The sequence below is a fragment of the Triplophysa rosa genome, linkage group LG6 (assembly GCF_024868665.1).
Source record: "Triplophysa rosa linkage group LG6, Trosa_1v2, whole genome shotgun sequence".
NCBI classification, from domain to species: domain Eukaryota; kingdom Metazoa; phylum Chordata; class Actinopteri; order Cypriniformes; family Nemacheilidae; genus Triplophysa; species Triplophysa rosa.
Window position 1 is genome coordinate 14,538,504 of NC_079895.1, and position 27,960 is coordinate 14,566,463.

The 27,960-nt window shown below is 41.5% G+C and overlaps 1 protein-coding gene across 3 annotated transcripts; it reads left to right on the plus strand.

Annotated features, from left to right (window-relative positions):
* Nucleotides 1–179: 179 nt before the first annotated feature.
* Nucleotides 180–27,953, plus strand: LOC130556213 (protein FAM124A). Of its 3 annotated transcripts, none has more exons than XM_057337006.1 (4): nt 180–408; nt 2,962–2,993; nt 22,283–23,043; nt 26,789–27,953. In XM_057337006.1, exons 1-4 carry the CDS (start codon nt 356–358, stop codon nt 27,620–27,622), a joined length of 1,680 nt encoding a protein of 559 aa, XP_057192989.1. In that variant the 5' UTR covers nt 180–355; the 3' UTR covers nt 27,623–27,953. The 3 variants fall into 3 exon arrangements, with proteins under 3 accessions (XP_057192989.1, XP_057192990.1, XP_057192991.1); XM_057337007.1 differs by having other exon boundaries at nt 26,795–27,953; XM_057337008.1 differs by lacking the exon at nt 2,962–2,993.
* The last annotated feature ends 7 nt before the right edge of the window (nt 27,954–27,960 follow it).

Consider the following 27,960-nt stretch of genomic DNA (forward strand, 5'->3'; position numbering starts at 1 on the left):
TCTCCTACTTCTCGTTTTATTTATTGACCTTTTGTACATGTCCACAACCCACAGATCTGAGTTCGATGTTCGTCTCATGTGCGCACACGCAGTCCGCGCTTTAACAGCGCTGAGCCACCTGGGAGCGGTAAACGCACCGCTATTGAACAGAATGGACTGTGGTGACGCACACGCTTTGACGAACCAGATCACACAGACAGACTCTTGGGTGTCCAGTCACTAGCTAGCTGTACATAACGCTTATCCTTTCTCGGCTTTAAAAAGCTCACTTACATTCATTTGTGGAAGCGCACGAGGGCGAAGAGTGCAGAGGAACAACGTAAAGTATGTGAAGTTGCCGTCACCTTGACCAGAGATGGACAATTCAGTGGAAGACGAGTGCGCTGATTCCGGAGCGGAGACCGGAGGGTAAGCGATAACAGCACCGTTTGCTAAGAAAATGAAATGAGCAAGTGAATGAACGAATAAATGAACACTGTAGCGTTGAGCTCTACGTTAAATAGACTATGTTAGACACCAATAAGACACAACGCGCTTGTAAGAATTTACGTCAAGATTTGATCTTGTCGATGACATAACGATCATTTTAAAAACGTGAATATTGAAATTGTGGAGTTTTCTGCCTTTTAGCCCGTTTCTCGTTTAACCATCTGTTGCTTGGCATTATCAAGACGTTTGGCGCATTAGACTTACTACTTAAAGTGCATTAATTGTGTTTGTAGCTGGAAAAGCCAACGAGTGTCTTATTTAAACACTTGGCCATTAGTGCATGGGTCTCAGACCACAAGAGTGACATAAGTAGGCAAGCGAATCATCAAGTTGACGTGTTTTCCCTATACAATTATTTTACAATCATGTGACATCTACAATCATTATGTGCTTTCAGCTGTGGAAAATAAGAAAAGATGCATCCTGGGTTGTTTTTAGGTATGTCACAATCATAGTGGCCGATGTCATAGTTCAATGTAGGTGTGTTTGTGTTTAGCAGGACAGTAGACAGTAAATAGACATGGCACATCTATCCCCCTTTCTGCAGAACATGTGCATTTGTCTCTGCTATTTAATTCACAAAGCCACGCGTCCCATCTGACACAGGAATTAGGATTTGGAAGAAAATTGCCTTAGAGCACCTCAAGAGATTCCTTCTCCAGAGGGATCCTTCGAGTTTCAATCTGGTTTGTCAATTAGCTGATGCTTTTATCCAAAGCCACTTACTGTACAGCACGCTTATTACAGGAGCAACCTGGGGTTTAAGCTTTTTGGTCACAGCTCAACACTTGTGGGCTTTGAACCTACAACCTTTAGGTAAGAAGCCTATAAATGTAACCACTAGGTTACACAGTATTAGATCCATTACTCTTAATGAGCAAAGTGATCACAGCAAGTTATAGTGACAGCCTTTTAGTAATCCATGTGACCCATGTGCGTTTTTGTCTGTTTGACCCTGTTACTTTAGAAAATTTGACGGACTAAATCTAACATAATACACTGCACACTTGATCATCCTTGCATAACACCAAGTCTGTTAACCTTCAGGAATATCAATCAACTCGGTTAGGAAGCATAAGTGATTGTGATCCATTTTTACTTGTTTTGGTGCAAATGAAAGTGACAACAGGTACACTGGAGAGGCAACAGCAAGGGTGGTCTGGGGAGAACCATGCTTAGAGGGTCTCACAGACCTCCATGTGCTATGAAGTATCGCGATGGAATCCTCAGATCTATTGTCAAATCTTATACTGGTGCAGTGCAGAGCCCTCCTGGTGCATGATAACGCCCGGCCTCATGTGACCAGAGTTTCTGAGTAGGCAGTTTCTGGATGATGAAGCCATTGATGCTATTGACTGGCCCTCGCTTTCCCCAGACCTAAATCCAGTTCAGTTTGGGATCTCATGTATCCGAAGCCATCAAGTAGCACCATAGATTATCCTGGAGCTCACTTATGCTCTGATACGGGTCTGGGAGGAGATCCCCAGGACTCCATGTGCCATCTCACCAGGAGAATTTCCAGACATTGTTGGGAGTTCATACGGGCACTTGGGGCCATTCACATTACTGACTAACATTATGAGTTACTGAGATATACTGTAGTAAGTGTATGGTGACTGTGAACAGTGAGAGGTGTTAAAACTGGACAAGCCGATTAGAGCAGTGTTCTCTGCATAGTCTTATTGTCATACTGAGGTTGAAACCACATACCGGACCAAAGAAGAATCAACATGCAGAAAATTCAGCACTTCTACCACTAAAATGAGATCATTTGGCTCTGCAGCACCCATCTGTGCAGCATTAGCAAATGTGAAACATATTTTATTCATTATAATAACATAATTGGCATCATACTTGTATTGCTGGGTAGGATTATAAAGAATGTATAATCATATACTATGCAAAGTGTGCACTCATTATTCCGAGTGTAGACGATAGTATGTGCCATATTTCCAGTATGACTGTAGTATAACGGTTACATTAAAGCCTTTTAAATGACTATGGTGTGTTGTGATACTATGTTGCCATTACAACAGAAAAGAGAGATACAAAAATGAAAGGAATAAAGGGGAAGAGAGCGATAAAAGAAAAAAAAACATGTACAGTGCGATGGAAAAATTTACCAGGCCATTTTCGCGTAAGACACGTGTACTGTACATAAGATGAAAAAGATAGTTATGGTTATTTTGGATTTGTCCTATTCTTTTGTTTGGCATCCTTTGAGCCAAAAAGACTAGAATGACTCCAACAAAAGCAGTTATAGACACAATCTTTGATCATAACCTGCATGTGTATATGTGTGTAACTGAGAGAGGCACTTACACACAAACACCCACTATATACCATGACACCTAGGATTGTTTATCCAGATGTAGGACTTTCCTTTGAAACCTTGGGATCCTGAAGCACTAAATCACTCTAACAGTCTCACCGTTTCTCTCTCTCCTTCTCTGTCATTCACTGTTTTCTCAGGTCTGACTACAGTCTTATGTCATCAGCAAGCAGTGAGTACATGTCATTTGTTTGTATATTCTCTTTTATACAGTTTATACAATGGATTAACACACACAAACACATACAAATGCCATAGAATCTGGGGAGACAAAATCTGTATATCTGAGTGATACACTTATATGATACAAACATTTCTTTTGTTATGTTTTGTTTACAGTGTGTACAGTATTTTCTGTATACTAAGACCTGGCATGAGACAAAAATGTTCAGTTAAAAGGGTCATATGGCACGAACACGTGTTTTTCTGTGTCTTTGGTGTGTTATAAGTTGCCCATGCATGTATTAGACACGTAAAATTGCAAAAATGAAAGGTGTCGGAACAAAAGATGCATTCTATCTAAAAGCGAATGCTCCCCCAGACCTGCCTGAAACGCCTCGTGTAACCACACCCCCACAAATCTACGTCAGTTCGTGGTATGAGTTGACTAACACCGCCCGTACACGCAAGTCAGTACTGTCAGTACAATTGCTTTGGAACCTGATGTTCCAAATATGGTAAGAGGCGTTACATTTCCATCACACGCTTGCAGTATTCGACCAATCACTACGCACTGGTTAACTGGCCAATCATAGCACACCTCACTTTTCAGAGCGATGAGCTTTGTTAAAAATCTGCACGTTTCAGAGAGGCGGGGCAAAGAGGAGATACAAACGAGCACGGTATGTGGAAAATACAGCGTTTTTGAACCTTAAATCGTGTATACACATTGCGTTACATCTAAAACAAACGATAATATTCGTTTTAGCCGTGTCATATGACTCCTTTAATAACGCTATTGTATCAGACAAATGTATGAAAAGTCAGCACTCCAAAGCTCCAAAAATATAGTTTTTTATAGACTTAACAAAATTTGATGAAGGTCTGTGTGTTCTAAACGTTACACATTTTGTGAAAGTCTATTAAAGCTTTGGTGTGCTGACTTTTCATATACGTTTCTGATATTATTTATTTTGGTTGAGCATCCATTTCAAGTCGATGTGCGTGCTTTTGCTTTATTTTGTTATTGATAATGCTATTGTAGTGATGTTTTGGGGTCTTGAAAATTAAAACTTTTGAAAACAGGTTTGAAAACGTTACCTTAATTTTAACAGTGAAAACTACAAAAACACAAATTTGTAAAAACAGTGACGTCATGCCACATGCATATTACATATTCTTTTTAAAGTGACAACTACTGGCTTGGCATGCACAGTACACTATAGTACAAAAATTTGATACATTTTTGCGCAGGGATTGTTTTGACAACGTCATCTGTATGTAAAATATTTAAAAAATGCACTGTTCTGTTTAAGTACATCACAGTCATGTAAATAACCTTCATTTTGTCCACGAGCAAAATTGTGCCATAACAGGAGTGTTACGGAGATAAAGTAGTATTCACTTGGTCATGTGATCTCAACATGCTGACCCTCAGAGTACCATTTTATTTATAAAACATTGAAACGTGATTCATTGATGGAAAGACGACTGAATGTACCATTAAACATGAACATCGTCAAACAGGAACGTTGTCCCTCAGACGAAGAGGGCCAGCTAAGGTTCTGTATATATTATAGTCTACTTACTAGGCCCAGGGGATGAGGGCCCCAACCTAAAAAAATGTCATCTTGGGCCTCATAAATTTAGAGCTAGCCCTGGCTTTAAACAACAAATCAAATGTTCTTTCTAATAGATTCTAAGTGGAAGATGTTTGTCCCGCTTACATAAATTGCTCATTTGTTTCCATGATTTTGAGATTAGGTTGTTCTTAAAATCACTGATTGAAGTGCTTCGTGAGCTCCGACACCTCCGCTTGTTCGTGTGTGAGTATCTGCTGGTGTGATCGAGTGTGTTTGACCTTTCCTCGTAGGCCCAGTCTGTTTCCCTATGGAGGGATTAATGTCCAATATTAGCCCATTAATCTGAGCAGCAGGAAACAGTCCTCCCAGTGACAGCACAGGAAACACTTTCTCACTCGTACACACAACGCATACAGAAACACTCACCTATTCACATACACACATACCGGAGAGCCCATCAAGGACACCACCTAATAGACTGTGTATAATTTACTGAAGAAAGGAGAAAAGTGGTTCGATATGGACTTAGAGGCAGAAAATGAAGAAAACAGAATTGTCCATTGAAAAGGGAGAAAAGTGGGCGAGAAATGTTTCAACCTTGTTTTAACTGTTTCAACAGAAGACCGATTTCACGCCGCTGCCATGTTGAATTCGAAAGCGACGCAGAGGTGGGAAGAAAACTGGAAAGACAGATAGACTGCAATGGTTTGGACAACCAACCTGGAGTTATTAAAACAATTTATGATCTTAAATGTGACAATATAAGCATAGGATGCATGCGAGCCGTTTTACTTGACCACTTAAGCCGTACCGTCACATGACTGTTTAAACTGCCATAAACGGGTTTCATTTGCGCACACACAGCCAATCTAACGTTGTTTTTAAATGCATCATTTGTTTATTTATGTCACAGACACTCGATGGTAGTCCAAACCATTGCAGTCTATCTGTCCTTCCGGTTTTCTTCCCACCTCTGCCTCGTTTTCGATTTCAACATGGCAGCAGAGTGAAATCAGTCTATCAAGATTGATGTTTATATGGCTTTGGGTGGTGAATGTTCTAATGTGGTTCATTCATCAAACTTTTATGTGTGTGATTTGTATTGAATCTTTGGGTTAGTAAAGACTATGAAACCATTCCTAAGCACACAAGAATAAAAGATCACATATCCCAGTGTTAAATGATACACTTTGTTTTTTACCCCTGTCTCTACTGGACTGTGGATGTCTGTGTCATTTGTAAGCCTGTTGGATCTTTGTGCATTTAGTGAAGAAAAGCAGCTGGCATATACAAGATTTTAAATTTCGGTTTGCCTGAATTCCCAAGAATTCTTAAAGGGGTGGTTCAACAGTGTTTCATGCATTCTGACTTCTTCACACTGTTAAACGTGCTGACTTCTCATGGTTGACATGGTCAACTTGTCAAAAAACGAGTTGGACGTATGATGTAGTATTTCTGTGCTCGATACACTCCCTCGTTTTTTTCGGACATGAAATTCCGTTACGTAACCACTTTTCTTAGTGCCTTATTGGAAAATTGTCCCGGAAAAGCACGCCCACGCGTCAACCAGCCAGTGCCGTAGTCAGAGGGGGGTCCAAGGTGGGGGCCACCCCAAAATTTGATTCACTCCTATGTTGATTGACATCTGATTTCACCTCTCGTTGAACAAAGATTTTATTTTGACGTTAGATGGCAGTGCACGAAAGGACATTATGTGTTTTAGTTATGTTTGTGTAGCCGGCAGTCGACCGTGGGGTGGCTGCTGGCCTTTTACTTTGGTTTTGTTGACTGTTTATTGTATTAAAAAGTTTATTTATCGTTCGCCGGTTCCCGCCTCCTTCCTTCCTTTTATACGAACAGTGTTACATTGGTGCCGAAACCCGTGAGGAAGGAGAGACATGCTGTCAGAGAGCCCTCGCTGCTGAGGGGGATCGCGGTGCTGAGGAGATCAGGCAGCGCGGACGAGGGAAGTCCGCTAGAGGCTGCCCAAGGCGGTGGTGCTGGAGCAAGTATGCATCAGCTGGGAGGGAGAGCTCGCTGCTGTGCTCCTGGGCCGAGGTCGGGTGGCGGCCATCCGGGAGGGAGCGGAGAAGTCCTCGCCGTTGGCCGTGGTCCGGAGCCTGCTGCCGTCCGCCGTGAAGGGGAGGAGCACGAGACGGGAGACTTGCTGCCGGCTGCCCTCAGCCGGAGGAGCCATCGCCGGCCGCCAGGGGGCGGAGGAGGATCGAGCCGTCCACCGAGCGTCCAGTACCACCGCATGGCACCGCGAGGAAGAGCGTCTCGGCTGGCTGTGTGTCGGGGAACCGGACCAGATTTTTTTTTCTGTTTTCCTCTATCCCCTCTCTCGTCGCTGTCGCTCCGTGTGCTTCCGTCTCCTTTTCTCTCGTCTCGTCTGTCCATACCCCCAGGCGCTGGGGCTGCCAAGACTGGCCCCCCGGGGGGAGTAGAGCACAGTCTTGTGGGTACCCCCCGGCCTGTGAGGGGCGATGGGGGTATGAGACGAGGAAGGCGGGACGAGAGCCATGAGAGAACGAAGCGAGGCCGGTGCCGTGAGTGATAATGCGTGTCAGCTGTGCGTTACACCGGTCTCGCATCTCTCACGGAGGAGCTCCGGAAGCATAAGAGGAGGAGCGACAGGAAGGCACGACGAGAGAGGACCAGGCCTGGACATTATGTGTTTTAGTTATGTTTGTGTAGCCGGCAGTCGACCGTGAGGTGGCTGCCGGCCTTTTACTTTGGTTTTGTTGATTGTTTATTGTATTAAAAAGTTTATTTATCGTTCGCCGGTTCCCGTCTCCTTCCTTCCCTACTTTGAACTGTGTTACACATACCATTGTTGTGTTATCTACCTACTTTCTAACGTTACACTTTTAAATGTTGCGTAAATGTAACGTTTTCCCAGCATTTTCTAACCTTAGATAAATATACTGTAAACAGTGTTGGGAGAGGTCCCCTATTTCTTTTAACATTCTAAGCAGGTGTATGTCATTCAAACTTTAGAAATATATAAAAAGGAAAAAGGCTTTAGGATTCCTAAACAACTTTTCATTGTGTAAGTTAACGTCAGGCTCCATTAACAGATAGTATCGGTTCCCAACACACATTGTTTACATCAGGGTCGGAAACAGAGGCTTTGGAAAAAAATGACAACAAGGTGAATAAAACTGCTCTCCAAATTCAAGATAAAAGAGGAAAAGCAGTCCCTGCATAATAAAAAAACTAGCTACGACAGTCGCTATCTGAATAAGATGAGGTGAAAATGAACGAAATGTGGATGACAGCGTTTTTGCTCTGCTACAGCTTTGAGCATTACAGCCATTCAAGTTCATGGTATGAATATTCTGACCAATCAGAGGCGTTTAAATGATTCACCGGTGAAGAAGAGCTGTGCTGAAATGCACCACGCTCAAAAAGTTTATCATTAACAACCGCGTACAGATACGATGTAAGAAACAGATTCATTAGAGTAGTCAGACTCTTTACTATATAACCTGAAGCCATTGAGTGTTTAAGTGATGTTGGATGTTCTTTATTTGTTTTCTGTATATTTCCGTTTGGATAACTGATTTTTAGGTTTCTTACAGAATCAAAACAGCAATAAAACAGCAAAAAATATTCATTAACGCTTCTCAGCTTGTTTTGTAGCATGTAAAATGTTTTCATGTCATCTAATATCTGAAAGTAATAATCAAGATTACAACATCAAGGGCAATAATCAGCATCAGTGATTTTGTTTTAATCTTGTAAATGAGTATATGTTTTATCAGATATATTCTGCTCTGATCCACATCAGTCTCTGGTGCTGCTTTGTTTCTGTTTAAATTAAACAAGTTATCAGGGTTAAACTATTTTTTCAACATTTTCATTATTTAGATTTTACAATTTATTTAATCTAATTACTTTTAGAATTACTTCAATCTCATTGTGCAATTGTTTGTATACATTTGTCACATTTGTGACAAACTCTGGGAAGTAAATTATCACTTGTACCTCTTGTAATGTTGTACGTCTCCTTTAAGAAGAGGAGTGCTACGGTGCGGAGAAGCGGAAGCGAGATGGTTAGCATGGGTTACGTGCTGTGTTAGTGTGTTGGTTGAGGTTCTTTAATTAAAGAATTACGTTGTCTAATGAGTACTGTTGTCCGCCTCGAGTCATTACAATGGCGACGAGTGATTAACTGGTAATATAGCGTGGAATACAACTATATACGCAACATGACGACGAACTAAAACGGACAGCATCTGATGACATCAACAGAACTCTCTAGGATTGACACCTGCACCCGGAGAAAAATAAGCCCCATATCGTTGCGCAAAGACACAGAAAAGTGAGTGAAACTAACCAAAAACGATTAAGTATCAATCAAAAAAAAAAAAGTGGATTCCTCGCAACTGCAGACTATACATACAATCTGCCAGTGACTGTGCACAACTAAACAGGCTAAACGCTATTCAACAACGTATTACTGTCAGTTTATAAAACATGGCCACAGCAACCGAGCTGCCATATTTTCCGAGATTTGATATCGACACAGACCAAGGCTCTCTTGCATTGAAATGAAAAAAATGGTTACTAAGATTTGAAACATTTGTGACAGCAGCTGGTGTAACCAACAAAACAAGACGAAGAGCGATGTTACTATACTATGCAGGCGAACAGGTGCAGGACATTTTTGAAACTATCCCAGAAAATGGTGCCAGTGATGACTATGATAAAGCAGTACAAGTTCTGACCGAATACTTCAACCCAAGTCACAATGTGGAATACAAAGTTTATGTTTTCAGACAAGCCAAACAAAAACCAGGAGAGACCATCGATGCCTTCCACAACAGGTTAAGACAGCTTGCAACAACATGTGAATTTGAAAATGCAGAGAGAGAAATAAAATCTCAAATTATACTCACATGTTCATCATCACAACTACGGAGAAGAGCACTGAGAGACAGCAGTCTGACATTGAAACAACTGTTGGATATAGCCAGAGCATGTGAAATATCGGAACTGCAGGCGGATGGAATTGAAAAGGACACGCACGGTGGCGACATTGAACGCGTCGCGGCGATACCAAAAACAAGCTTCAAAGACAAGATGACACGCTCAAACCAACAACAGAAGACAACTCAAAGACAACAACAGTCTACATGCAGAAATTGTGGTGGATCTTTTCCGCATCCTGGTGGACAATCAACATGTCCGGCTAGAGGAATGTCATGTAAATCATGTGGAAAACTAAATCATTTCGCTCGTTGTTGTTTCAGCAAACCACTCATGGAGCAAGACCACAGAAAATACTCAAAATCACAACAAAGACACAATATAAAACAAAAGGTGAGAGCAATAAAGATACACGAAAAAAACACACCAGCAACCCTGGAGTCAGCTGTGACCTCAAGCTCAGATGATGAATACGTATACGTTATGCAAACTCCTGCAAACATCAACCAACCAATGACACAAGTCTGGATATCTCAACAACCCCTGGAAATACTAATCGACACTGGAGCCACAGTCAACCTCCTTGACAAAAGCACCCATGATAAAATAAAAACATTAACAAAATTACAACCAACATTCAAGAAAATATTACCTTATGGCAAGCAACACCCTCTTCCAGTGCTGGGAAAACTAACCACTGATGTTTCAGCCCATGGAAGAACCACTGAAGCAACATTTTATGTGGTGCAGGGCGATCATGGCTCTCTGCTCAGTCACAAAACAGCTTCAGAGCTTGGACTCGTTCACATTGTCTACTCTGCAGACATAGTAAAGCCTACACGTTCTGTAGCTGATCAGCTCATGCTAAAATACCCAAACATTACAAAGGGCATTGGCAAACTGAAAAACACTCAAGTCAAGCTACACATTGATGAAAAAGTCAAACCTGTCGTCCAGCCACATCGTCGCATTCCCTTCCACATACGAAAAAAAGTGGAGAAAGAACTACAGCTCCTTGAGGATCAAGGCATCATAGAAAAAGTGGACGGTCCAACACCATGGGTCTCACCCATTGTAGCAATGCCTAAGCAAAAAAATCCAGAGAAGATACGAATTTGTGTTGACATGCGCTTACCCAACCAAGCTGTACAAAGGGAGAGACACATTTCACCTACCGTAGAAGACATTATCCATGATCTCAATGGCGCAGTCATGTTCTCCAAATTGGACCTCAACTCTGGCTATCACCAGCTTGAGCTAGCACCTGAGTCCAGGTACATCACAACATTTTCAACTCATGTTGGATTGAGAAGATACACAAGGCTCATCTTCGGTATCTCATCGGCAGAGGAAGTATTTCAAAATACCATTCAACAGATCCTGCAAGGAATCCCCGGGGTCCGAAATTTCAGTGATGACATTCTGGTGTATGGCACCACAGCAGATGCCCACAACAGATCTCTTGAAGCAGTCTTTCAACGACTGCATGAAAACAACCTGACGATCAACAAGGATAAATGTGAATTTCACAAAAAATCCATGGAGTTCTTTGGATATGTATTCTCCAGTCATGGAATCGCACCTGATAGAAAGAAAATCGAGGCTATCACCTATATGACACCACCACAAAACCAGAGTGAGATAAGAAGCCTGCTAGGCATGGCTAATTACAGTGCACGGTTCATTCCTGAAAACTCTTCAATCACACAACCACTGAGAGAACTCACAAAGAAGAATTCGGAATGGCTTTGGGGTAAAGAGCAAACAGATGCACTGATGACCCTCAAAAACAGACTGGTAAATGCCCCTGTGATGAGCTATTTCCACCCTGAAAGAGAAACTAATGTCATTGTTGACGCCAGTCCTGTCGGCCTAGGCACCATCTTGGCACAGAGAGACAAAAACACTAATCAAACTTTTGTTGTTGCTTATGCAAGCAGGGCCTTGACCCTGGTCGAACAGAGGTAATCTCAGACGGAAAGAGAGGCTCTGGCTATCGTCTGGAGCTGCGAACGTTTTCACATATACCTGTACGGTGCTGAATTCAACATGATCACAGATCACAAGCCATTAGAGCTAATCTTCAACAACCCCAAATCAAAACCACCAGCACGAATAGAGAGATGGGCTCTCAGGCTCCAGCCGTACAACTACAAGGTAATCTACAAAGCAGGGAAGACAAATCCGGCTGACTATATGTCTCGCCACCCACAGAAACTTCACAAGTCCACCATCACAGATGATGTTGACACGGAAATACATGTCAAGTTTATTGCCACTCATGCAGTCCCTAAAGCCATGACACTGGAGGAAGTAAAGGCTGCAACAGAAAAGGATGGTCTTATTCAATATATCATCAACATCATCCACACTGGCCAGTGGCACACACTTAATAATACTTTCACTTCAGAACGTGATCAGTCAGACCTAAAATCATTCTACAACGTTAGGGAGGAGCTTACCGTTCTGGATGACAGAAATACTGTATACTCCTGAAAGGACATCGCATCGTCATGCCAAGGGCCCTGCAGCACAAAGCACTTGAACTCGCACATGAAGGCCATCAGGGGCTGGTAAAAACAAAGCAGCTACTGAGAGAAAAAGTTTGGTTCCCAGGAATAGACAAGCGGGCAGAACATTTAATATCAGCCTGCATCCCCTGTCAAGCATCAACTGCTAACAACAAACATCTACAGCTACAAATGTCAGTGTTACCTGAAGGTCCATGGCAGAATGTCTCTGTTGACTTTTGTGGTCCATTCCCCTCTGGTGATTACATCCTAGTTGTTTTGGATGAATACTCCAGATTCCCCTTTGTAGAGATAACACCGTCGACATCAGCACACACAGTTATTCCGCTATTGGACAAAATATTCTCCACAGCAGGTATTCCTAAAATTATGAAATCTGACAATGGCCCTCCATTCACCAGTCATGAACTTTTGAACTTTACAACACACCTTGGCATTCACCATCGCAAAATCACCCCCTACTGGCCTCAAGCCAATGGTGAGGTCGAGAGATTCATGAAGACCCTCAAAAAAGCAACATCAACCGCTGCTGCTGAAGGAAAATCATGGAAACAAGAGCTCCACAAATTTCTAAGGAACTAAAGAGCAACTCCCCATCAAACCACTGGGACATCCCCGGCTGAACTGCTGTTTGGCAGACCCATCAACATCAAACTACCAGCTTTACACAATCCAGTGATTAACGATGCACTTCTGCAAACAGACAGCGCAAAAAAGAAAAAAATGAAACAATATTCTGACAAAACAAAAAACGCCTCATCTTCTGAGCTCCATGTCAGTGATTCTGTACTTCTTCGCGAAAGGAAAACAGGAAAACTCAAGACACCATTCAGTCCGAAACCCTACAGAGTCATAAAAACCAAAGACACAATGATCACAATTCAAAGAGGGCAACACATTGTCACCAGACACATTTCTCATCTGAAACCCCTGAAACAATGCACACTAATTCCGCTTTCTGGCCTCCCAGATAATGAGACAGATGGATTGATTCCTGGAGGAAGACCTCAGGAGCAAACGAGGTCCTCAAATATTCCAGAACATCTTACACAAGTGGATAGACGATATCCCGTGAGAGAGAACAGAAGGAAACCCACAAAACTGAGGGAATACATAGAATGAAACAAAGGCTAAACCCTAGAAAAAACCAATCACGGGGTTAAATAAGTAATGATGTGTTGAAAGTCCTATTACATTTAAGGGATATGCTCACTATATTTGGTTTATTTTATTTGCTCAGTGATAATTTAAGGACTGTATTTCAAGAAAATACATTTTATGTTTACCTCTCCATTGATATTATTACCTAGGGTTAATTGTTACTTTTGTTTAGTTATAAATAATTTAAGGACTGTATTTCAAGAAAAGACATATTATGTTTAACTCTCTTTTGATGTTTTTACCTAGGGTTAATGGTTACTTTTGTTTAGTTCTAAACAAAGGGAGGGATGTAATGTTGTACGTCTCCTTTAAGAAGAGGAGTTCCCATGCTACGGTGCGGAGAAGCGGAAGAGAGACGGTTAGCATGGGTTACGTGCTGTGTTAGTGTGTTGGTTGAGGTTCTTTAATTAAAGAATTACGTTGTCTAATGAGTACTGTTGTCCGCCTCGAGTCATTACACCTCTAATCAGAAATCCTAGGATTTATTTATATATAATTCGATGCCAGGTCAGGTTACACACACATTTTCTGTCATGGTCTGTGGACCCTATGAAGTAGCCTTGGCCACCCCCTGGCCAAACTCTAGCTCCGCCACTGCAACCAGCGAGAGCGGGAGAAAGAGCATGCGCACACGTCAATCAGCTAGAGCGAGTGACAGAGAATGTCCATCAATGTGCTGCGTTCGCGAAGTTCAAAAAACATTGTGCTTGATACGTTTTTCGTCTTTAAACCAAACTTTTAGGTGTTTAGCCGGCAAAGTTTATATCTTGTCTGGCTAACGCGTGTTTCAGAATGTTTAAGCATTATGTCTGTATGTGGAGAGTAGGGATGTAATGATTACTGGTTTAATGGTTTACTTTGATAATTACGTCAAACGGTTAGTATTACTGCGTCATATTTGAATTACCGTTAAACCATACCAGTGTTAAGGCTTGAAAAACCCTGTCCAGCATCAAACTAAGTCATCAAGAGTATAACGTAGATGCAGGAGTATTGACATTCGGAACAAAATAATGCAAGACATAACTTGTTACTTATTTATTCACGTCTGCTCCCGTGAGTTTGTGGTGACAGTGCTTCACTAATTAGGACTTTAATCCAAAAATGTGCACATTTTGTGGAAATTTAGATATAGGCCTACTGACACAATTTTATTTCATATATCTTCATATAGACCCATCTTTTCTATTCATTTTCCATTAAATAATGCGATATGACGAGTTTGAAACTCCGTTCAGCTCGTTTCTTCTGCTATCGCTGCTATGAGCGCAGATGTCATGCCGCTTTCTCCTTGGTCCTAAAGTACACCCTTTTCTCACAACACATGCGCAGACAGATGATTTGCTGAATAATGTTTATATGAAAATCTGATTTACTCACTCAAGGTTGTGTTTAACTAGAACTTTTACCTCATGCCCCTAACATGCCATGACTAATATTAATGTAATTTATTTGATGTAAATCAAACAAAAGTGCATTTAAAGGTAAACTCAATATTAAATTTGGTTTAGATCAGTACTTTTTTTTAGATCTCCAGAACATGTTAATAAAATCGTGATAATATTGATATTCGTGATCATTTTGTTAACTATAACCGTGATTTGAAATTTTCCCACCGTTACACGCAGTCTCTTGTGGCTGTTCGAACACATTCAACCACATGAGCGTCTACACGATCTCCCTCCAGAACCTTTTAGTTTATCAATGTCTCATATTTTCCTCTGCAAACTGTCATCTTGCCCAAACACGAGTGAAAAGCAGAGGGTTTCTTACAGATTTATGCACAGAATAACACAGAATATTCCATTGTCTCATTCTTCTCTGCAAGAGAAGGGGAAATTATTTCCTGTTCACATTTCCTGTTCTTGTTTCTGCATTGTCTCATTTTTAACAATATGACAGGACTTTTTGCTTAAAATTCTGCCATGAATAACAAATTACTGCTCTATTATAAATCATGTCATAATTTCTCCACTTCTGCAGATCTATTGTGAGCCTTTACTCTTATTCAATCTCATTTTATCAGATTTCCCTAGTGTCCGTGAGCATTTTCCTCTCTATAGAGTTCACTAGGGAAAATTAAAAAAGGAGTTCTAAACAAAACCAGAATAAAACCTGCAATCTTAATTTGGAGTAATTAAATTATTGGTGACAATAAATAGTTTAAATATCTTTAGATGCAGAAGAGCATCTTCTAGTTTTGCCTGTAGTATATACGTTCAACACCACTTTACAGATGACACCAGATTGAGGGTTATATATTAGGGATAGTTAGAAACTGTTAGAACTGATTCTTATTTAATGCTGTTGCTAAAATACATCAATCCAGCAGATTACATTCCACTACAGATTCAACTGAGATTAGAGATGGGTAAAAGCGTTCAAGGCTTCTCAAATCGCAGCCAGATACAATTTAGCAGAGCTGTGACTGCCAAACAGGAAAGAAAGCCCAATATAAACACACAATGAGAAGTTCTATGTCATGTGTTTGCACATTTCCTATTGAAATCGTAAATTTGGGCTGAGCATGTCACTCTGTTCACCTCTTACTTTTTAAACAGCCAATATCATCATTCATTGCCATTTACCTCCATTCTGGTCAGTAGAGGGGAGAATTTGACAAAACATTTGCCAAAAAATGAAAGCAATATACAGCCGCTGAGACCATTGCAAATGTTAGTTTACTCAGTATTTCACAGGTCTGCCTATGCAGATAATAATGCAGGTTAAAAGGTATTAGCCTGAACCCAGAGCACTCCCCCCTTGTCCTGCGAGAGAAAACAGGCTTGTGGTGAGGAGCCGGGGTGGCTTGAAGACTGTATAGAGAATGCAGTTAAGACAGCTTTGTCTATTTGTAGTGGTTCTCTCTTGAGCTGATAGGGTAGATGCTGAGATTGCTGATAGCGAACCAGCCGGGTGGATTATCTGCTTGTGCTCCCCCTAAACTTTGTTAATTACACATAATTTCACGAGTTCGCCTATGCAGATAAAAATGAAGGTTTGGAGGGCTCCGAGTTCGGAAGAAACTGCCGGGCTCGGAGCTCTCTCCCCTGCGGGGGCAGTCACTGCGGCGATACTGGCTTCTGGAGGAGAGGTGTCTGCTGCAGCAGAGAGCAGATGGAAGCACGGGCCCCTGCGGGGGCGGTTGCTGCGGCGATACCGGCTTCTTGAGGAGAGGTGTCTGCTGTGGCAGAGAGGAGTTGGAAGCACGGGCCCCTGCTGGGGTGGTCGCTGCGGTGATACAGGTTTCTGGACGAGCAAGGTCAGCTGCTGCAGAAGCAACTGGAACGAGTTGGGCTTCTGGACGAGTGAAGTCTGCTGCGGAGGTAGCATCTGAAAAAATAATTTGATTCCTGCGGAGACGGGCACTGCTGATGGAAAGATAATTTTCTGGAAAGATAATTTTTGGAAAGATAATTTTCGTCTGGAAAGAAATTTTTTCCTCCTGTGGGAGCGAGGAAGTTAAAGTGCTCGGAGTCGAGTCACTGCTGCAGTGGAGGAAAACGGAGCTCCTGCGAGAGGTCCTGAGAGTAGGGATGCGAGGTCCTGAGACGAAGGTTGCTGCTGCGATACGGGCATCTGGACGAGCGGAGACAGCTGCGGCAGAGGGAACTGGAAGCACGGGCCCCTGTGGTGGCAGTGGAAAATAGAGATGCGGGCTCCTGTGGGAGCGACTGCTGCTGTGGCAGTGGAAAATATGGATGCAAAGTCCGGAGACGAAGGTTGCTGTTGTGATGTGGGCTTCTGGACGAGCGGAGACAACAGCGACAGAGGCAACTGGAAGCACGGGCCCCCTGTGGGGGCGGTCGCTACGCCGATGCAGGCTTCTGGACAAGCGGAGACGGCCACGGCAGTGGCAACTGGAAGCACAGGCTGGAAGACATAGGCTTCTGCGGGGGTGGGTAGTGCTGCTCAATGGAAAGATTTGGCTCCTGTGCGAGCGGGCACTGCTGTGACAGTTAGGCCAGAGATATTAGGCTATGGTTGGATTGGTGGTGTTAAGTGAAATGTTCGCGATTATGGAGAACTGATCGGATGAGATCCAAATAAGGCGTTTTAGAAAGGGCATTAATACAGGGAAATGTGAACGGCTTTTATTAATCTAATGCACGGTTGCTTCATTGCCATTGTGATGCTGGTGGTGGACCATTCTGGCCCCCACGGGAAGGCTGAGACGACCTGAGGATATGACTCGAACGGTGCTGAGGATGTTAGTTACTCACTGCGGTATATCCAATAGCTGGGGGGAACGTAGATGAGAACCTGCGGCCTTGGTAAAATACCCCTTTCCACAGCGTATGCTGAATAAAGGCCGATGATCTGGATAAATGGGCATCACCATGTGAGCAGAAGTGATGTTGACTTGGCCAGCCAAGCACCGTAACCCGTGTTTAGGTCAAGGTGGTGGCTTATGCCGGGGCCTCACCAAAAGAGTTTCAAACTGTAAGAGACCACAAACATGAGGAAAAAAAATCCTAGATTTATTCGTCTTACTCCTATAATGTGTGGTGTGCCGTGATGTGACGAAGAAAGCACCCCACTCATGAACAGATTTTCAAGCAGAGTCCTGACTGTGAACACAGGAAATCTTGCAAATTCTCTTGAGATTTCAGAATACGTTTTTTATTATTTCACTGTCGTCTAAAGCATTTAAGGTGGCACTGCACTAGATATAATTTTATTGCAACTCAAATATTGTTGTATTTAAAAAAGAATACCAATACTGTTTTGTAAAAAATAGTTGCTGACATTATCACCTGAAAGAGTCTACTGGCTCCACTGGACCTATTTTTTCTGTTCCACCTTAAACCATCAGCACACTCGGACTCCATAGCCTGTTTTAGTTGATGTCGTGATAATGTAGAGAAAATTATTGGAGTGAGATAAGGCTATAATGTTTTGAAACGGGAAGTTGTGCGGGCTGAGTGATTGATTATTAGGCGTTTTTGCCTGAAGTTGGAATGTGATGTCAGGTTTAAAACTGTGTCTGAGGCGGTACATTAAAAATCAGAAAAGTTAGTGTCAGGGTGACGAGACAATTCAGAAGACAAAAGAAATATTCACGTAGTCATGGAGTCGACAAGTAATTTGAACCTTATTTAGAGGCTTTGGATGGGGAGTTAAGTGCTGGCGAGAGCGACGCCATGAAGTTACGATGCGTGTTAACAGCGGCGCTGCCTTGTGCATCTGTCTGGATTAAAACTGTTGCAGACTTGACTGCTAGGAGAGAAAGGGGAATTTCGTTTATAGAAATCTGAGGCCGAGGAGTCAATGTTGGTGTTTGCTGGATGCGGGACATAACTGGTTAATTTTAGAGAGAATAGATGAGCAGACTAGGGTTGTCACGATATCATAAACACGTCTTACGATTCAATACCAGCTGGAGTATCACAGTACCAAGTAGTATCACGATGCAAGCAATGTAGTGGTGATTCATCATTTACATCTACAAAATAAACCAAGATTTACCAAAATATTTTACAAATTTTTTAAGCGAATTCTAAAGTATTTCTTTGACACTGTTCCCGTGGGTATTGATTAAATGTGCAACAGTTCATCTATACAGCAATGATCGGCTTACGTAAAACCAAAACGTCCAGTAGGTTGCAGCAGTGGAACATTCGACGATTCATTCAAAACAGATTTGTTGACTTGATTCAACAGAATCGTTCAAAACAATGATTCATTTAAAAATGAAACACTGCCGTTTGTTGTTCAGAGAAACGCAACCGTTCTGTTTGGAACTGTTGGAATTGGTGAAGTAGCACGAACAGAAATTTTTATGGCAATCTAATAATAACTTGTGTTTTTTTAACTGCATAACATCAATCACTCTTGCAGTTGTGCCAATAGTAGGAAAACTCTTGCTATTGTCATTCTAAACAGCATTGCGTCCTTAAAGGCATGACAGAAAGGCATCATAATAGTTTGCAACATACTGGGCCGGAGTGGCTTGCGGAGGCAGCCTCAAGCTTGGGTCGACCCTTCAGCGAAGGTGGGGGAAAAGAAAAATAGTGGGGGGAGAGAAGGGCGTCTGGGCCATGGAGCTGGGCCGTGGACGAGGGAAGGAATTTAAAGCAGCAGAAGAGAAGGGCTGAGGATGGGCCTGAGCTGCTGGCGGAGTCATACTCATGCTGCCGGGACGGCTTGGGCCGATGGCAGCCGGCAGAGCAGAGAGGTGGACAGGGGATAGCAGCGGTTGAGTCCTGGGGGTTGTGCCCCGGGCTTGCCAAGGGCCTGCCACAGCGGGCTGACGACCGGAGGCCCTTCCTCGCGTGGGCTGGAGTAACGGAGTTAGGTTGGCGCGTGGGTAAGGGACATTAAAGGGTAAGTTCATCCCAAAATCAAATTTGTGTTATTTTTTATGCACCCACGTGACATTAAACATGTTTGAGACCTCCCAGCATCTTCAGAGCATAAATAAAGATATTTAGGTGACATCCGAGAGATTTCCAGGCCTCCTCATAGACGTCATGGTTATAGTTGTTGTCAAGGTCCAGAAAACATCGTAAAATTGGTCCATCCGCTCATGGTGGCTCAATTGAATTTTTTTGAAGTGACGACAATACTTTATGTGAGAAAAACAAAACAAAATAATGACTTTAATCGATATATTCTCCTCTGTCTTGTCAGTCTATGGTGCGCGTTCACGAGAGCACTTCAACCATTGCGCATTCGGTTTGTACGGTCGGGCAAAAAGTACAGGTCTTCCTTAATATCGAAATCATCAGACAGTTTGCGAAGATCAGCTTATATACAGCGTGTCTGCTTGTAAACACAGATTTGCACTTCCGGGTTGTCAATCAGAATGCGGGCGTCTGCCCCCACCGAATGTGCATGCGTCGAAGTGCTCTCGTGAATGCGCACCATAGACTGACAAGCCAGAGGAGAATATATTGATTAAAGTCGTTATTTTGATCTGTTTTTCGCACCAAGTATTCTTGGCGCTAGAAAAAAAATCAATTGAGCCGCCATGAGCAGATGGACCAATTTAACGATGTCTTTAGTACTTTTCTGGACCTTGACAACAACTATAACCATTATGTCTATGAGGAGGCCTGGAAATCTAAATCACAATAAATCACACAAATTTGATTTTGGGATGAACTTACCCTTTAAGGTTTTGTCTCGCTTTGTTAACGGCTTTGCACAGAGGAGTTGACTTCGTTCTCAGATGTAGCGGCGATTGGGTGGACCAATGCTTGAAGACTGTAGAGAGAATGCAGGTAAGACAGCTTTGTCTATTTGTAGTGGTTTTCTCTTGAGCTGATTGGGTAGATGCTGGGCGAACCAGCCGGGTGGATTACCTGCTCATCCTCCCAAACTTTTCATTTCTATATGTATTGTGGCCTTTCCAGTCGAATGTCAACAAAATCAAACCTCGGGAGTGACAAAGTCATCCAACAGCAATGTGAAAGACTGACGGAATAACAAGACACATGCAAACTGATAAAAATCTAAAAATAATTTTTGAACTTTTCCCACATAGATGTAGAAATATTGTGCTGCTTTAAAGTGAAAATTAACTTGTTTTCTTTGCAGTATTTGAGATCAGAAAAAATACATTGCATATTTTCTGTTATTTTCACCTGTTTCTCAGGTTTTCATTTCATTTTCAATAATTTTATTATTAGAAGTACACAGAATGAAACAAAAAATATAATTTTACCTAAACACAAACCTATAATTAGTAAATTCAGAAAAACTGAAAATGGTCTTTGAGAGAATGTTATGTGCTTTTAATTATGTTTTTTGATGCTTTGCCCAGTGGACATGCTACCTTGATAGATGAACAGAAACCTTTATAGCACTCAGATGTGCGTCAGTTGCACCTGCAAGAGTGCAGTGCAACTAGAGATGCGTGTTTACTTACGTGAGTGTGTTATTGAGTGTAAGTGTGTAAGAGCATAGCGTTCCCTTGGCCTCTGGTACCCCAACCTTAAAAAACAAACAAAGTGGGACGTGTCCCCTGAGTCATGTGTCTGGGGGGAACAGCAGAGTAAAAAGAAAGTGGCAGCTGTCCATATGCTGGCCACTTTCTGCTTTATACTGCAAAATGTTTACTTTTTATTAATGCAGGTTCACTCACCTTTTGTCGAAGATTTCTGCTCGTGTTTGGCATGCAGACTTTTACATAGTAACTCCTCAGCCAGTTAAAATGGTATATCAATAATGGGGTTGAAGGAGTGGTTTCATTTCATGTTATGTATACATTGTGTCCTCGTGTAAAGGGATATTTCAACCCAAAATAAAAAAAGTTGTCATCATTTATTCCCCCTCATGCGGTTGAAAACCTGTATATAACTCATTCCTCAGTGGTACACAAAAGAAGATATTTTGAGAAATGGTGGTTTTGTGTTCATACAATTGAAGTCAATGGGGTTGGTTTTTCAAAATACCTTCTTTTGTGTTCTGCAAAAGAAAGTAAGTCATACAGGTTGGGAATAACATGAAGGTCAGTAAATGGTCATTTGTCCCTTTAACATCTTGCAGCCACAAACTTGTTCCTGGGAAACTTTACATTTTTGCTCAAGAAGATTGTGGTTTGATTTCTTTCTTTCATTATAAAATCACATAATCCATCATCAGTGTATTAACAAGGCTTTTAATGTGTGTGCGTGCGTGCGTGTGTTCTCACAACTCTGTCTGGTCAAAAGTTCAGTAGAAAGGCAAACTTTATTCAGAAGTCCTCCAGGGAGCCAAAGCATTTCTCCAGGGTCACTAACCGTCCACTAATGCAATTAATGAGGCTGTTGTGTTCAGTATACAGCCCTGGATGAAAAGATTTCATTCAGTCTTGAAAGAGCACTCATCTTTTTATTTTCTGAAGTACTTTCTTTTTTCATCATTTCACGTTTAGGCTTTTTAGCCTTTTAGCGCAGTAGAGACGGAAGTTGGAGAAAGTGAGAGGGAAAGGATTGAGACACGTCCCATGAACCTGGAACCCATGAACCTACAAGCCAACAGAACTTGCAAATGTCATGCAGTGCTGCATCTTTTTATGGAAAAAGAACACAGAATAATACATGATTTAGAATAATACAGCTAGATACGTGAATGGATCATTTTCTTTGCTTTATGTATTTCTCCAGGTGATATGTCCATGGGGGACCTACAAGACCCTTTCCTTGTTTCCATCCATATCATCACTGACCCAGGTCAGGCCAAAACGCTCCAGAAAGCCGCTGATCAGGTCCTGTCTTGGTTCCACCCTGATCTAACCCTCTTTAGGGTGTCCGAACGTGCATCCGGTCTATCTCGAAAGCCCAATGTCCACCTGCAGCGCTCCAGCGAAACACTGTGTCAGCCAGCACTTGCTGTAATCCTTTTTCTTCAAGAGGAGTATGGAGGTGAGGAGAGTCTTGAACGCCTCCACAGTCAATTGAGATGCCCACCGTGGAGATACCACCACACAGAGCGGGTGAACGGACGAGGGCTGTTACCCCTTTCACCAGCCAATCAGGACTTTGTTACACTGGCACCAGGCACGCCACTATGGGCGCTTCGCCAGGTGCATTACGGCAAAGAGATTGTGCGCTTCACTGTCTACTGTCGTTACGAGACCTATACCGAACAGGTACGTCTGTATAGGCTGCTCCTGCGGCGAAGGCTGGCCCAGAAAAAAGACGATTTCTGCTTCTGTGTGGTCTATTCCAACCCTGAAATAGAAATCCAGCTGTCATTTAAGCGGATGCCTCGTGGCCAGATCCCTGCCCCTACTGAAAATGCTGTGATGGAGATTCGAGTGAGGGACATCGGGGAACTCGTGCCACTGTTACCACGCCCCTGCACACCCATCAGTGACGTCCGCTGGCAAACAAACGATTATGACGGGAACAAAATATTGCTACAGGTAAGAGAGTAAAGGTCTTACTTTCATACTTCCGACTTGTTTTGATAACTGAGATTTTGCTGTCAATATAGCCTTTTAAACAATATACAGACATGGAAAGAATTAAGAAACCACTCCAGTTTTGTCTTCAATCATCATTTCTGCATGTATTGTGTCAATTCCAGTCCAGTGTCTGTTGAATTTTAACAGAAACAAACCTCAGAAATGACAAACAATAATGCGAAAGATGCATGAAAGTTGTGAAAAGAATCAGGCTTTTACATCATATATTGATTTTTGAAACAATCATAAAATACATGTAAAACGTGGACATTAACTTGTTTTCTTTGCAGTATTCAAGATCTGCAAACATTGCATCTTTTTTGTTATTTTGACCAGTGTGTCCCGTTTCCATTTTCTGAAAATAGAAAACAATGTTTTTATTTAGAATGGGCTAGTTGCACAAGATGGCGCCGCTGAGTTTTTGCGATGCCAGGGTCGGCAGACTAATTTCCGGTCATATAACACTATTCAAGTTGTTTTGGCTTAATGAAGTGCTCAGCAATGTGTTGTGTATTAGCAAGAAAAGACCACACCAAGTAGCGAACACGTTTCTTTACTTTTTACATTCTCAGCCACCACAGCACACACTTCTTCTCCTCCTGTCTCTCTCCAAGTCCTTTTCCATAGCTCCCCCTAGAGGCATTTTCCATAACAACTACTGAGAGGACACAACACAATGTAAAGAGGATCTGTCATATCTTACTTTTTCTTTTTTACCATAACGTGTTGTACAACTGGAAATTAGTCTGCCGACCCTGGCGTCCCAAAGCTCACCAGCGCCATCTTGTGCAATTAGCGAGTTTGGGAGTAATGTTGTCACTACTTAAAAGAATGAAACAAAAATTATAATTTTACTCAAACACGTACCTATAATTAGTAAATTCAGAAAAACTGAAAATGATTTTGGAGTGGTATCTTAATTGTTTATGTTAAAACGCTTGCCTAATGAGACAAAACATAATATGCAAATAAACATCCACAGATTATTTCTTAATTCTAAATTCTTATTTAGTCATAAATGTTTTTTATAAATATGCATGCAGGTTGCAAAAACTGGAATTCTAAGACGTGATCCTGCACTCACTGTAAAGATACTCAAGCAAACCTGAAGAAAGACAAAATAACTAACACACAAACACATACAGGTCCTTTCTGTCTGACCTGGATTAGCTGAGATCAAAGCAGGGTTTGGCTCCCTGTCACAACTACAGCCTCATTACTTAGCAACCCCTGCTGGTGCCAAATGGCACAGTGAGGATTTTCACACATTAAACACATTGGCCTGGTTTCACAGACAAGGCTTAGTTTAAGCTTAGTTTAATTAGGATATTTAAGGCACTTTTATAAAAATGCTTTTGAAAAAAAACATTACTGGTTTGCATCTTGAGACAAAACAATAGCACTGACATATTTTAAGATATGTAAGGGCAAGTTATTTTCAGTTAAGACAGGTCAAATATGAATTTTAATCTTGGACTAGTTTTAAGACTTATCTGTGAAACCGAGCACAACTAACTAAGTCTGCAGACAAACACTCAGTTCTACTAAGTCTTCTCAGAATTTACATCAGACCTCTGTTGATCGTAATCTGCCAAACAAAACCATAGAGAATAACCAGAGACAGGGATTTGTGAGGGTGAAAAGGAAAATATTATTTTTCCGAAAGGAAAGATACAGTCCATAAAAAATTAATCGAATTGTGTGGGAAACATGTGAAAAGCATGAATGGGTAGAACGTGGGAAATGTGTAAAACTGTGAGGAAAAAGCACAAAGACGAATGGATGAAAAAGCCAAAAAGCTGCAGTGGAAAATGATGGAGGGAGATTTAGAAGGATTGAGGGAATGTGCAGTGAGGTGTAAAGGAGGAAACAGTGGAACTTTGTCTCGCGGACTCACACACACACTCAATGATGCCTGCTTAAAAAGAAAATTTCCTCTCTAGTTCTCTCTCTCACACACAGGTATACAGTTACCTTATCGAAGCTTCATTCCCACATTATGTTTTGTTTGGCAGTTGGAGGAACACGGCTGATATTCCCAAGCTATTATTGTCAAATGTCAAATTTAGTCTGACAGCTCACAACACAACCATCCTCCACTGAGACTTTACAGTGTTTCTCACGTTTTTATACAACCGCAGGTCTGTGTTATGTGAAAAGAGTTCAGTAGATGGGTGTACTGATGAGTTTTTGAGCTGTGTTTTGTCCTGAAGAGAGTTACATTATCTTATTTCATCCCACATTTGTAACCACCGTGCTGCTAATGTGTCTGTCACTGTTAATCTGTGAACACAATGTTTTTACCAGATCCATGCATGCTCAAAATTTTGTTTTTAAGAATTTAAGATGATATAGTGATATAGTTGTCCGATCATGATGTCTTGCATCCATATTATGCGTTCCTGCAACAGTAGATAGATGCTTTAGTTTATGTGGATATTATGAATGTGTAGGTTTAGTCAAATGTAAAGTGTGTGTATATTTGACTGAAACCTACAATCTGTGGATTCAAGCTAACAGTCTAAACAAGTAAAATGGTCTTAACTTTTAAATGTATGAATGTCTCACCGATCATTATCTTATTTGGGTGTTCATCTAGAACGTTTCATTGGATGCGCGCACCTGGACTGCAGTTAACTTCCAGTCTGTGTTTGTTTATCGGTCTGGCTAGTGTCTAAAAATATTTAAAAAATATTTAATTTAATTTATGTTAATATACATTTATAGTATTATTTTATTGTATAATGTATTAAATAAACGATTTGTTGGGTTTCGTTGTATGTTGATTTTAGTAAATAAACAATTTGTTGAATGGTTCCTGTAGTTTTGTCGCATTTAAAGAAACCGTATGGGACATCTAGCGGTTGAGCTTGGTATCATAGTCTACATACAAAATATTGGAGAGGCAAGTTTAGCCAAGTAACAGTTCTTCTCAGTTTCTTTGCTTGTTATCAGAAATAATCTAGCGCTCTATTATTTGCGAATATGTACCGGAAGTTAAGGGCACTCCACAAACGCACGTATATGCGCAGTAACGTTTATGTTGTTACTTTGAAACCGTCTATATAAACTGCTCTGTTCATATAAAACTGTCCTAATTCTTCACTACCATTTACAAAATTGTATTTACCATTTAACAGATTATTGACAAATCAACCATACGTGTGGTCCTATAGTGTAAAAATGGTTAAAAAACAACAAACAGAAAAATACAGTAATTCAAGCACCAAAATAGTCAAAGCATTGTTACAAAAGGAAAATTATACAAAGATTTGATGATTTTTATAATTAACATTACTTAACGATGAATAATTTTGCAATAATGTACTATAAACTTTTTTACAACCCAGCACTTTTTAGAGTGGCTAATAATATATTACTATTTTTATTGTTGATAATAAGTATATTAAAGAATACTGTGGTGGTCTAACCGCAAAAAAACATTGAAAGGATATCCTCCTTTCAATATAGTGGATGATGTGCCGGGTAAGACCCAATTTATGCTTTTATGGGTAAAACTTTTTTTTGCGTTAATTTTAGGATAGAAAAGTGTTATGTGCTCAGAAAAAGTCCCACCATGATAGAAAATGAAATGTTCATGTAGTTGTGTCTACATAAATACTAAATACGGACTGCCTTTCTGAAATCTGTCTAATAACTGCAAACAATTTCAGTCCATTTATTAACTTCATTGTTTTGTCAGGTCCAGGGTTCACCTTTCATCCGAAAACACACCATTGCAAAGTTCTCTCATATTCCTCCTGAGGATCCATCATTCGATCCTCCACCTCCACGTGAGCCGGCCCCTCCACCTCCACCCTACGGACGCGGTCCCGCCTCATATCGGAACCGGCGTTACCACCGTAACTCCTCGCGTTCACGGACCCAGACCCTTCCTACGCTGGTTGCTTACAACTCCAAGACATCCCTATGCGATCAGGAGATCTGCATGGAGCGGCTCCAGAGGGATGTGGAGCTGTTACGTGCTGGATGGACAGGTCACCGCACTCAGTCCTTATTTTCCCTGCCTACTGATGACTCCCGCTCCACCAGCACCTCCCCTACGAGCTTACCTCCCCGCTGCTTCTCCTCCATGAGTTCTCCAATCTTCCGTGTCAATGTTGACACGCTAGTGGGAGCCGAAGAGACAGATGTGGACACGGGACAAACCATTAGTGGCAGCTCTGTGGACCTGTCGGTGGTGTCAGGTTATTCCCGCCCTCAATCTAGATCCCAGTTTAAGGCCACGCCCCCTCGGCCCAAATCTGCTCCTCCATCAGATGGAGGCTCTGAATTTATTGAACTGACCAATAATGTCTCCTCCTTTCCAAGACAGACTCATATGCTACCTAGAATGCAATGCGTCTCTTCGAAGTCTACATCCTGTGTAGTACACAAGCCACAGCCAAAGAATATAAACGTGTTACAAAAAGAGGCAGTGCAAGACAGAGGACGAGACAACAGCAATGGCATTACAACAGTAAACTGTTGTATTCAAGAGGGTACAGTGGAAGATGAACAAGAGTTTTATATCTGACACGCTTTATGACCACTGCGGGACAGATGTTTCATATGTTTTGATGTTTTCACAGCAGATGTTTTGATCGATTCTATTACAAAAGGTGTAGCATAAAGAAGACATGCCTTTTCATCTTTAATAGCAGCTAAATAATAAAAACTCAAGCTTTGTTGTTCTATAGCAAATGTGTTTTTATTAGCCAAAAGTTGTGATTTAAACAAATACATTCAAAATAAATTTTATTTGTTGTGCTATGTTGTGATATTCTGTAATTGTTCATAATAGTTCAAATCATTGCTCTGATGTCATAGAATTCCTTGTTAAACTAACCATGAAGAATAAAACTCTGCCACCTA